Source organism: Bos taurus, chromosome 18, assembly GCF_002263795.3.
Source record: "Bos taurus isolate L1 Dominette 01449 registration number 42190680 breed Hereford chromosome 18, ARS-UCD2.0, whole genome shotgun sequence".
Lineage (NCBI taxonomy): Eukaryota > Metazoa > Chordata > Mammalia > Artiodactyla > Bovidae > Bos > Bos taurus.
In genome coordinates, this window is record NC_037345.1 from 10358145 (window position 1) to 10371511 (window position 13367).

The window sequence follows — 13367 nt, forward strand, 5'->3', positions numbered from 1 at the left end:
AAACACATACCCAGGGAGAGCCGTGTGAGGGTGGCGCTGAAGCTGGAGTGAAGTGCCTGCAGGCCAAGGAGAGCCAAAGAGCGCTGGCAGCTCAGGACCCTGAGGGGCAGGAAGGCCCCTCCCGGAGCCTCCTGAGGGAGCACAGCCCGACTGACACCCTCATACTCGGTTTCTAGCTTCCAGCACCAAGGGGAGGGATTTCTGCTGCTTTCAGCCTCCCAGTTTGTGGTAGAACAAGCAGCTCCAGGAGGCTAACAGTGCTCCCGACCCGCCATTCCTCTCCTGGGCCCCCAGGACCGGTGGAGGACCACTGGCTGTGACAATTTTCACACAGCCCTTGCATGCCACCTCTGGGCTGACATTTCTACTTCCAGCCATGGCCTCTCTGAACGCCAGTCTGACAGCTCCCTGACGTCTTTAGTGTCTCAAAGCCTTTCCCACCTAACATGTCCCCACCAAAACCCTCCCCCAGCCAGCTGCTCCTCCCCGTCCCACACAGTCCAGGAAACAGCATGGCCCTCGGTTCCCCTGCTCTAAGCTCAGAATCAACCTGGACTCTCCTCTCTCTCCTGTTCCACCTCTGATCTGTCCTCCAGGAGGGCCCACACAATTTGTGGGACCACGTGCAAAATGAACACGCCGGCCCTTGTTCAGCAGCCGTGAAGAATCTCAGGATGGTGACAGCAGGGTGTTAAACCAAGGGTGGGCCCTTCTGAGCCTGGGACCTGGGTGACGTCACAGGCCACAGGCCCCTGGAGCTGGCCTGCCACCAGATTTGATTTCAAGGCCCTGCTGTGATCAAAACCCTGAAATGGCTTCCATGCGAAATGGAAGTCCTCCCTGCAGCTCCGAATCCCTACAGGAGTCCTCACTTCTGGTGTCGCTCAGGTCTCTCGGGCCTCACTGGCCTCAGCGTCTTGCTGGCTGGTCCTGTTTCTTCCACGCCGTGGGGCACGTCTGCAACCGCCCAGGAGCCCCGGCTGGCGGGCATGTAGTGCTTCCATGCCCCTCACCCTGTCCTCACTAGTGGCAGCTGAGTGGTTCTGAACAAGGAAAAGAGCTTTTGCTGAGCTCTACAGCATCAGCTCTGGGATTTCTTTGGAAGGACTGATGCTAAAGCTGAAACTCCAGTACTTTGGCCACCTCATGCGAAAAGTTGACTCATTGGAAAAGACTCTGATGCTGGGAGGGATTGAGAGCAAGAGGAGAAGGGGATGACCGAGGATGGCTGGATGGCATCACCGACTCGATGGACATGAGTTTGGGTGAACTCTGGGAATTGGTGATGGACAGGGAGGCCTGGTGTGCTGCGATTCATGGGGTTGCAAAGAGTCGGACACAACTGAGTGACTGATCTGATCTGATCCGACAGCATCAGAGACTTGAAGAACTTCATGAGAAGAGCCAGGGCTCTGTGCAAACCATGGGGGGTTGGGAGGGGGGTGCAGGGAATTGGCCCTCGCCCCTCGCAGAAGCCCACGGAAGCCATCCCCCAGACTCACCTGGACTCCAGGCGGGGCTCACGGGCAAGGTCTTGGGGCCGGAGGTAGTACTGCGCCACGATGACCAGGGCCAGGTAGCAGGCGGCCAGGGTGCCTAGGATGCTAACACACGAGAGAGCGCAGCGTCAGGGGGCGGCCGTGGTGAGGCAGCGCCTGGGGAGCCACACAGAGCGGGGTCTCGGTGTCGGCTCGGCCCACAGTGGCAAGGGCTCAGGCAAGTTCTTCCTGTCTGGGCCCCAGTTATCTGTAGGATAGGGCAGCAGGAAGGGCGTTCCAGGCAGGGACAGCCTCATGCCACGCAGTGGGACCTGCAAGGCTGTCAGCGCTACGGGTGCCCCATCTCTCCAGCAACAGCCACACAGCCCCTGGGATCCGGCATCTAAGCAGCCACGACACAGCGTGCAGAAGGACCAGCTGGAGAGGGCGGGGGGCGCCCGGGGGGCTCTGAGGTCCTACCCGCTGTTTCTCTGCTCCACTTCTCTACACGACAGGGAAAGGTCGGTGGCACACTTGTGTGAAGATTTTTGCCAGACTTTATTTTTTCAAAAGTATATGTGGAGCCTCAGACTGTAAAACGAAAAGTGTGTGTGTGTGCGTGTGTGTGTGTGTGTGTCTCCGTGCCTGTGTATGTGTGTGTGGGTGCAGAAAAAGCTTGCGATCATTAAGTAACAAAATGGAGGCCCTGTTATTACAGGCAATTTTCTTTTCTGTTTATCTGTATTTTCTATCATGCCCACGAATGACTTTGGTAATTTAACATTTCTTTCCTCTTCTCCCAATGGGAAGAACCATGCTGGCAGCTCCCCTATCCCAGGCGGACAGAAACCACCCCCAAACGCCAGCCAAGGTGGGAACCCAGCCCCAGCCCTCGCCCCCAGGAGGGGTCTGCAGCCCATACCTTGTGTATTTCTGGAAGCCGATCTCCCGTGGCGCAGAGAGGGGCAGGATGACCAGCACGCAGAGCAGCGTCAGGGTGAAGCGCTGGTCAGTGTACCAGGGCTGCGGGACTGGCGGGGTGCTGGGCAGGATGAAGTCCCACACTGCGGAGAGCAAGGGAAGGAGAGGCAGTGAGCCCAGAGAGCCTGCCCTAGGGTGACCCCATTATTAGATGGCCCGAGTGGAGGGGGAGAATTAGGGCGGGGCTGAGCTAGCCGCTTCTGCTCCACACCACACAGGCTGCGGGCCCTTGGGGGTACCTGGCTGAGGGCTGGAGGGGCCTCGATAGCTGTGCTCACCCAGGGTGCCTGGTGGGGACACTTGGGCTCAGCACACCCACCTCCTCACCAGCAGACCCCCCAAAGGACTAGTCCTTAGCAGCTTGGGGCCCTGAGCCAAAGGAGGGAGGTGTTGTCCTCTTAAAGGCCAGGCCTGGAACTGGCACTGGCCCCTCTGCCATCCTCTGCCAGTCAAGTATCTCCAAGCCCACTCTGATTGGTGGGGGACACAGACCCCATCAACCTCTCAGGGAAAGGTATCTGAGAAACTGGGACCGGTTTATTCTGTCTGTCATAGGAAGACAGAGAATTGGGAGCTGATAGAAGGGGCCAGAAAGGTGGTGGAGGGGAGAGCCCAGGAGAGACACAAGGTGGCTTGAGGCCGGAAGCAGAGGGGGTGAGGCGGCCCCGCAGCGCACGGGGTGGGGGTGCCCAGAGCTGATCCTGGCCCACACGGGGTGCTGGTACTGCTGTAAAGGAACCCTTCTAGTTCTCCGCACTTGCTCAATAAAGACAGCGATCAAAAGAAATGACCACTTGACCAGGATGGTTTGTTTCTACTGGAGAGACACATGGACTATTTCCACATTGAGCTCACGGTACAGAGGCCCCCCCTTCAGAGGAAGGTAGGCTCTTGTGGCCAGAGAGGCCAAGGGAATGAATGCACACACCCAGAGGTGCACAGAGATCTCCACGAGTAACAGGCCCACATGGCCTGGGTTGGGGTGCAAGCTCTTCTTATCCATATGGATGGATTCCTGAAGCCAGGAGAGCCGCCTCTGCCAACCAGGCCACCCAGCTCCTTCCTGAGCCCTCGCTTTCCAGGCCATTCACCATTATTTACGGTCATTTTCACTTGATGAATCCAATGACTCTGTAAAAGAGCCCTGACCTCCAATGATCCTTCAATCCAAGAAACCTGGTCTTGCCTTCAGAAAGACATTCCAACATATCGACCCAAGAAGCATAAAAGTGATGCGTCTTCTCACCAGTCGATATGCCCAGAGTAGGCTTGGCCTGTGTCCTCATCAACGCGATAATCCCTCCAGGGGATCCACCACCTGAGCCTGAAACCTTCCCCAAACGACAGATCCTAGGAATCCTTCTCAACCTCAAAATCCTACTCAACTCCACACTCCCTCAGATCCGCCTCAACACTGCACCCCTTCAGAATCCTTCTGAACGCAGAAGCCACCCACATCCTTCTCAACACAACAGCCCCTAGAATCCTTCTCACACAGTAGCCCTGAGGATCCGTCTAAGCCACAACACCTCAGAACCTTCCCAAAATGGCAGTCCCTCAGAATCCTTCCAAACACTGAAGGCCCTCAATATCTTTCTCAACAAGGCAATTCAGAATCCTCCTCAACACGGCAGCTCTTCAAAATCATTTTCATCATAGCAGCCCTCAGAATCATCCTCAGCATCTCAGAATTCTTACCAACATGGCATGCTTCAGAATCATTCTTAGCAAAACAGTCCCTCAGACCCTTCCCAAAACAGCGGGCTCCCACAATCCTTCTCAACATGGAGCACCTCCAAACCGTACTCAACACACTACCTCAAATACTCTTCAACCCTGAACCCTCTCCGAATCCTTCTCAACATAGCAGCCCCTAAGATTCTTTTAAACAGAGGCCATCAGAATCTGTCTCATCATGCAGCTCTTCTGATGCTTCTTAAAGTGGCAGCCCCGAAGATACTTCTCAACACAAGAGCCCTCAGAATCCTTCTGACACAGCAGCCACTCAGAATTCTCAACACAGCAATCCCTAAAACCTTCTCAAAATGACAGCCCCTCAGAATCCATCTAAACACAGCAGCCCCTAAGAATCCTTCCCAACACAACAGGCCCTCAGATCCTTCTCAACTCATAATCCACAGAGATACTCCTCAACACACCAGCACTTCAGAATTCTTACCAACATGGCATGCCTCAGAATTATTCTCAACACAAAAGGCCCTCAGGTGCTTCCCAACACAGCAGGTCCTCAGAATCTTTGTCAACATGGAGCACCTCAAAATCTTACTCAACATGACACTACCTCAGAATCCTCCTGAACACCACAGCCCCTCAGATTCTTGACAACACAAAAGCCTTCAGAATCCTTTTGACATGGCCACCATTCAGAATCGTTCCCAACACTGCAGCAGCTAAGATTCTTCCTAATCTGGTGGCACCTAATAGATGGGGAAACAGTTATTTTTTTGGGCTCCAAAATCACTGCAGATGGTGACTGCAGCCATGAAATTAAAAGACGCTTACTCCTTGGAAGGAAAGTTACGACCAACCTAGATAGCATATTCAAAAGCAGAGACATTACTTTGCCAACAAAGGTCCATCTAGTCAAGGCTATGGTTTTTCCAGTGGTCATGTATGGATGTGAGAGTTGGACTGTGGAGAAAGCTGAGTGCCGAAGAATTGATGCTTTTGAACTGTGGTGTTGGAGAAGACTCTTGAGAGTCCCTTGGACTGCAAGGAGATCCAACCAGTCCATCCTAAAGGAGATCAGTCCTGGGTGTTCTTTGGAAGGAATGATGCTGAAGCTGAAACTCCAATACTTTGGCCACCTCATGCAAAGAGTTAACTCATTGGAAAATACTCTGATGCTTGAAGGGATTGGGGGCAGGAGGAGAAGGGGACGACAGAGGATGAGATGGCTAGATGGCATCACTGACTTGATGGACATGAGTCTGAGTGAACTCCGGGATTTGGTGATGGACAGGGAGGCCTGGTGTGCTACAATTCATGGGGTCGCAAAGAGCTGGACACAACTGAGCAACTGAACTGAACTGAATATTCTTCTCAGCACTGAGGCTCTCACAATCTTTCTTACACAGCAGGCCTTGAGAATCCTTCCCAATACGGCAGCCCTTCAGGATCCTTCTCAACAGGACAACCACTCAGAATCTTCTCAACACAGCAGCTTCTGAGAATCCTCCAAAACTCGGCACCCCCCAAAATTCTTCTCAATATGGAGGCCCTCAGAATCCTTCCCAACACTACAGCACCTCAGAATCCTTCTGAACACAGAAGCCCACCAGATCCTTCTCAAAACCACAGCCTCTATAATTGTTCTCACATGGTAGCCCTCAGTTCAGTTCAGTTGCTCAGTCATGTCCAACTCTTTGTGACCCCATGAATTGCAGCACACCAGGCCTCCCTGCCCATCACCAACTCCCGGAGTCCACCCAAACCCATGTCCATTGTGTCGGTGATGCCATCCAACCATCTCATCCTCCCTCATCCCCTTCTCCTCCTGTCTTCAATCTTTCCCAGCATCAGGGTCTTTTCAAATGAGTCAGCTCTTTGCATCAGGTGGCCAAAGTATTGGAGTTTCAGCTTCAGCATCAGTCCTTCCAGTGAACACCCAGGACTGATTTCCCTTAGGATTGACTGGTTGGATCTCCTTGCAGTCCAAGGGACTCTCAAGAGTCTTCTCCAACACCACAGTTCAAAAGCATCAATTCTTTGGTGCTCAGCTTTCTTCACAGTCCAACTCTCACATCCATACACGACCACTGGAAAAACCATAGCTTTGACTAGACCTCAAGATCCATCTAAACCACAGCACCTCAGAACCTTGCCAACATGGCAGTCCCAGAGAATGCTTCCAAACACTGCAAACTCTCACTATCCTTCTCAACATGGCAGCCCCTCAAAATCATTTTTAACATGGCAGCACCTTTGAATCCTTCTGAACACAGCAGCCCTCAGATCCTTCTCAACATGGCAGCCAGTGAGAATCCTCTAAAGTACAGCAGCCCCTAAGTTTCTTTTCAACACTGAGGCCTGTAGAATCCATGTGAACACTGTAGCCCCTTAAAATGCTTCCCTATACAACGGCACCTCAGAAGCCTTTTTAGGATGGCAGCACCACAAATCCTCCTCAACACAGGCTGCTTGTGCTTAGTCGTTCGGTCGTGTCTGACTCTTTGCGACCCTTTGGAGGCAGCCCACCAGGCTTCTCTGTCCTTGGGATTTTTCAGGCAGACACTGGGGTGGGTTGCCAATTCCTTCTCCACACAGTAGTCTCCCCAAACTATTCTCAACACAGTAGCCTTTCATATTCTCAACACAGCACCCTCAGAATCCTTCCAAACACTGAGGCCCTCAGAACACTTCTCAACAAGGTAGCGGCTCAGAATCCTCAACATGGCAGCCGCTCAATATCATTTTCAACATGACAGCCTCTCAAAATCTTCTGAACATAGCAGCCCTCCTATCCTTTTCCACACAGCAGCCCCTGAGAATCCTCCAAAGGATGGCAGCTTCTAAGATTCTTCTCAACATTTTGAGGCCCCCAGAATCCTTCTAAACACAGCAGCCACTCAGAATTCTTCTCAATAATGCAGTACTTCAGAATCCTCCTCAACAGGACAGGCAGGTACAATCCTTCTCAACTCGGCAGCCCCTCAGATCCTCCACAACAGAGCAGCTTCTGAGAATGCTGCTCAACACACATCCCTCAGGATATTTTGCAACTTGGCAGGCCATCAGAATCCTTCTTAATACAACACCCCTCAGATCCTTTCCCAATACAGCAGCTTTCATTAACATGGAAGCCCCTCAAAGTCCTTCTGAACACAGCAGCCCCTAAGAATCCTTCCTAACACAAAGCAGCCCCTCAGATCATTCTCAACACATAATCCAGTCAGATCCTCCTCAACACAGCAGCACCTCAGAAGGCTTACCAACACAACATACCTCAGAATCATTGTCAACACAATAGCCACTCATATCCTTTCCACTGCAGCAGGCTCTCAGAATCGTTTACAACAGAGAGCACCTAAAATCTTACTCAACATGACACTACCTCAGAATCCTCCTCAATACAGCAGCCCATCAGATTCTTCACACCACAAAAGCCCTCAGAATCTTTTTGACATGGCAGCCTTTCAGAATCATTCTCACCACCACAGCTGCTAAGATTCTTCCCAACATGGCAGCCCCTAAAATTCTTCTCAATACTGAGGCCCTCAGAATCCTTCTGACAAAGCAACCCATGAGGAAGTCCTTCAGGATCCTTCTCAGTAGAACAGCCACTCGAAATCCTTCTCAACACCACATCTCCTCAGATCCTTCCCAATATGGCAGCCCACAGAATCCTTCCAAATACTACAGCCACTCAGTGTCCTTCTCAACAAATCAGCCCATCAGAATCTTCTCAACACAGCAGCTTCTGAGAATCCTCTAAAACACAGCAGCCCCTAAAAATTCTTCTCAACAGAAAGGCCCTCAGAATACTTCCCAATATTCTGAGGAATAACTCCTCAGAATCCTTCTCAACACAGCAGTCCTTCAGAACTCTTCCCAAACAGGTAGTTCCTCAGAATCCTTCCCATCACAGAAGCTCCTCAGAAACTACTCTATGCAGCAGTCCCTCACTTCCTTCCCTAGGAAGAGCCATCCAGAATCCTCAACACATCCACCTGTCAAATCATTTTCAACATGGCAGCACCTCAGATCCTTCCCAATGCTGTAGCCCTTCAGCAGCCTCTGAACACAGAAATCAAAACCATCAGAACATCTCTACATGGCAGCCCCTAACACTCTTCTCAACGTGGAGGCCCTCAGAATGCTTCCCAACACATAGCTCCTCATGAGCCTTTCCAACATGGCAACCCTCAGGATCCTTCCCAACACGCAGCCCCTCAAAATCATTTTCAACATGGCAGCCCCTCACAATCTCCCTTTTGAACAAAGCAGCTCCTCCTATCCTTCTCAACATGGCAGCCTGTGAGAATCCTCCAAAGTACAGCACCCACTAAGATTCTTTTTAACACTGCAGGCTCTCAGAACACTTCTTAACAATACAGCAGCTCAGAATCCTTCTTAAAAAAAAAAAAAAAAAAAAAGAATCCTTCTTAACATGCAGCCCCTCAAAATCATTTTCAACATGGCAGCATTTCAGAATCTTCTGAATACAGCAGTCCTCATATCCTTCTGAGAATTCTCTAAAGGATGGCAGCCTCTAAGATCCCTCTTAACACGGAGGCCCCCAGAATCCTTCTAAACATGGCGGCTCATTACAATCATTCTAAACATGGCAGAATCTCAGATTCATCTCAATACGGCAGAACCTCAGAATCCTCAACACAGCAGCCACACAGAACACTTCTCAGTCCAGCAGCCCCAAATCCTTCTCAACACGGCAGCCCTTCACATCCTTCCAACACAGCAGCCACTCAGATTTATTCTCAATAAGGCAGCACCTCAGAATCCTCCTCAATATGGCAACTCTTCAGAATCCATCTCAATACTGCATCCTCTCAGAATCCTCTACAAAAGCCCCTCATATCCTTCCCAGGGAGGCAGCTACTCAGAATCCTCAGCACAGCAGCCCCTCAGAATCCTTCTCAACACAGCAACTCCACAGAACATTTTCAATGTGGCAGCCCCTCAGAATTATGTTCAACATGGCAGCACCTCAGAATGCTTGTCAACACAACCAGGTCTCAGATCCTTCCCAACACAGCAACCCCTAAGAATCTTCAAAACATGGAGGTTCAGAGAATCCTTCTCAACAGATCAGCCCCTCCTCAACATGGCAGCACATGAGATTCTTACCAACACAAAAGCCCTCACGATCTTTTTCACACAGCAGCCACTCAGAATTCTCATCATGACAGCAGATCAGGATGCTCCTCAATATACCAGCCCATCAGGGTTATTTTCTACATAGCAGTCCCTTAGAATCCTTCCCCAAACTGCAGGCGCTCAGAATCTTTCCCAACACAGCAGTCCCTCAGAATCCTTCTCAACATGGCAGCCCCTAAGAATCTCATCAACACAGAAATCCTCACAATCCATTTGACACAGTGGGTCCCTTCAGTTCAGTTCAGTCGCTCGGTCATGTCTGACTCTTTGCAACCCCATGAATCGCAACACATCAGGCCTCCCTGTCCATCACCAACTCTTGGAGTTTACTCAAACTCATGTGCATCGAGTCAGTGATGCCATCCAGCCACCTCATCCTCTGTCGTCCCCTTCTCCTCCTGCCCCCAATCCCTCCCAGCAGAGTCTTTTCCAATCAGTCAACTCTTCGCATGAGGTGGCCAAAATATTGGAGTTTCAGCTTTAGCATCAGTCCTTCCAATGAACACCTAGGGCTGATCTCCCTTAGGATGGACTGGTTGGATCTCCTTGCAGTCCAAGGGACTCTCAAGGGTCCCTTACATCCTTCCAAACACAGCAGAAACTCAGAAACCTTTTCAACAAGGCAGCACTTCAGATCCTTTCCAATGCTGCAATCCCTTAGAATCATTCTGAACAGAAGTCCCCCAGATTCTTCTCAACAAGCATTCCCAAATATTCTGCTCCACATGGAGACTCTAAGACTCTTTCTTAACACAGCAGCCCCTAAGATTATTCTAAACACAGAGGCCATCAGAATCCATCTTGCCAGGCAGCCCTTTTGTTACTTCTTAAGATGGCAACACCTAAAATACTTCTCAAAATAAAAGCCCTCAGACACCTGACATGGCAGCCTATCAGAATCCTTCCCAACGTGGGAGCCACTCAGAATTCGCATCAACACAGCAGTGGCTAAGACTCTTCTCAACATGGCAGCCCCTAGAATTCTCAAAATGACAGCCCACAGGAATCCACCTGAACACAGCAGCCCCTAAGAATCCTTCCCAACACAGCAGGCCCTCAGAATTGTTTTCAACAGGGAGCACCTCAAAATCTTACTCAACATGACACTACCTCAGAAGAGCCCTCAAGAGCCCTCTCTGACTCTTTACAACTCAAAATCCCTCACAATTCTTTTGATATGGCAGCCCTTCAGAATCATTCCCACCACTGCAGCAGCTAAGATTATTCCCATCATGGCAGCGTCTAAGAGTCTCCTCAACTCTTGAGGCCCTCAGAATCCTTCTGACACAGCACCCATGAGAATCCTTCCCAACACAGCAGTTCCCTCAGGATCCTTCTCAAAGGACGGTCACTCAGAATCCTGTCAACACCATCTACTCAGATCCTTCACAATATGGCAGCCCCATACAATCTTTTCAAACACTATAGGTCCTATCGTCCTTCTCAACACAATAGCTTCTGAGAATCCTCCAAAACATAGCAATCCCTAAAATTCTTCTGAACATGAAGATACTCCACATCCTTCTCAACATGGCAGCCCATCAGAACTCTTCCCAAACAGGCCATGCCTCAGAAACTGTCCCAACACAGCAGCACATAATCCTTCTCAGTATGGTAGCATCTGAGATCCTTTGCATCTTTAATAATTGGGCTTCCCTCGTAGCTCAGTCGGTAAAGAATCTGCCTGCAATGCAGGAGACCCAGGTTTGATTCTTGGGTTGGGAAGATCCCCTGGAGAAGGAAATGACAACCCACTTCAGTATTCTTTCCTGGAGAATCCCATGGACAGAGGAGCCTGGCAGGCTACAGTCCATGGGGTCACAACAGTCGGACACGACTCAGTGACTAAACCACCACCACCACCACTCAAAACCCTCATCAATTCGGCAGCCTCTCGAGGATCCATCTGAACACCAGAGCCCCTCAAAATCCTTCTGAACATGGCAGCACCTAAGATCCTTCTCTGGAGAAGGAAATGGCAACCCACTCCAGTGTTCTTGCCTGGAGAATCCCAGGGACGGGGAACCCTGGTGGGCTGCCATCTATGGGGTCGCACAGAGTCGGACACGACTGAAGCAACTTAGCAGCAGCAACAGCAGCAAGATCCTTCTCTACATCACAGCTCTTGAGAATCCTCCAAAACACAGCACCTCCTAAGACTCTTCTCAACATCGAGGCCCTTAATATACTTCCAGCATGGCAGCGCCTACAATTCTTCTCAACATGGAGCCCCTAGAATCATTCTCACATGGTAGCCCTTCAGATACTCCTCAAAATGGCAGCCCCTCAGGTCCTTGGTAAATGGTAGTTGCTAACATTCTTCTCAATACTACATCCTACACTACATTGAGAACTGTTCCCAATGACGCAGCCCCTCAGGTCCTTCTGAACACTGCAGGCCCTCAGAATCCTTCTCAACAAGGCAGCCCCTTAGAATCCTCTCAAGTACGGCAGCCCCTAAGATTCAACACTGAGGCCCCTCAGAATTCTTGTGAACATTGCGGCACCTCAGAATCCTTCCCAACACTGAAGCACCATAGAACTTTCTCAGCATGGCACGCCACAAATCCTCCTCAAAACAGTGGTCCCCCAAAATTCTTCTCCACACAGTAGCCCTTCAGATCCTTCTCAACACTGCACCCTCAGAATCCTTCCATACACTGCAGGCCTTCAGAACTCTTCTCAATAAGGCAGCAGCTCAGAATCCTCCTCAACATGGGAGCCCTTCAAACTCATTTCAACGTGGCAGTCTTTCAGGATCTTCTGAGAACAGTAGCCCTCCTATCCTTCTCAACACAGCAGGCCCTGAGAATCCTCCAAAGGATGGCTACCTCTAAGATTCTTGTCAACATTTTGAGGACCCTGCTGCTGCTGCTAAGTCGCTTCAGTCGTGTCCGACTCTGTGCGACCCCATAGACGGCAGCCCACCAGGCTCCCCCATCCCTGGGATTCTCCAGGCAAGAACACCGGAGTGGGTTGCCATTTCCTTCTCCAATGCGTGAAAGTGAAGTCGCTCAGTCGTGTCCGACTCTTAGCGACCCCATGGACTGCAATCCACCAGGCTCCTCCGTCCATGGGATATTCCAGTCAAGAGTACTGGAGTGGGGTGCCATTGCCTTCTCCCTTTGAGGACCCTAGAATCCTTCTAAACACGACAATCTTTTGAAACATGGCAACACCTCAGAATCCTCAACTCAGCAGTCACACAGAATACTTCTCAATCCAGTAGCTCCCCCAAAATCCTTCCCAACATACCAGCATCTCACATCCTTCCAACACAGTAGCCACTTAGAATTCTTCTCAATGAGGCAGCACCTCAGAATCCTCCTCAACAGGACAGGCAGGCATAATCCTTTTCAACTTGGCAGCCCCTCAGATCCTTCCCAACAGGGCAGTCCCTCAGATCCTCCACAAAACAGCAGCTTCTCAGAGTGCTGCTCAACACACATCCCTCAAAATACTTTGAAACATGGCGCACTTTCAGAACCATTGTTAACACTCCTCAGATCCTTTCCAATATAGCTGCCCTCAGAATCCTTCTCAACATGGAGCACCTCAAAAATTACTCAACATGACACTGCCTCAGATCCTCAACCCTGCACCGTCTCAGAATCCTTCTAAAAATAGCAGGCCCTCAAATCCTCATCAACATGACAGCTCACAAGATTTTTCTTAACACAGAGCTCCTTCCTCTGAATCCATCTCACAGAACAGCCCCTCAGAATTCTCAACATGGAAGCCCCTCAGAATCAACAGAGCAGCACCTAAGAATTATTCCTAACACAGCAGCCACACAGATCCTTCTTAACACGTAACCCACTCAGATCCTCAAAAAAAAACAGCCCTCTCAGATCCTTTCCAACTCAGCAGGCTCTAAGAATCCATCTCAATACAGAGTACCTCAAAAACTTACTCAACACAACATTGCCCAGATCCTCCTCAACTATTCAGTTCAGTTGCTCAGTCGTGTCCGACTCTTTGCCACCCCATGGACTGCAGCACACCAGGCCTCCCTGTCCACCACCAACTCCCAGAGTTCACCCAAACTCA

At 50.6% G+C, this 13367-nt stretch overlaps 1 protein-coding gene across 2 annotated transcripts in view; it reads right to left on the reverse strand.

Annotated features, from left to right (window-relative positions):
• The window catches only part of SLC38A8 (solute carrier family 38 member 8), a 51340-nt gene that overhangs the window by 19939 nt on the left and 18034 nt on the right, over positions 1–13367 (reverse strand). For both annotated transcript variants that reach the window (XM_059876727.1, NM_001192494.1), the window contains 2 exons: positions 2401–2542; positions 1503–1604 (listed from right to left, as the gene is read on the reverse strand). In XM_059876727.1, the coding sequence (XP_059732710.1) occupies positions 1503–1604; positions 2401–2542 (244 nt within the window). The remainder of the gene's footprint in view (positions 1–1502; positions 1605–2400; positions 2543–13367) is intronic.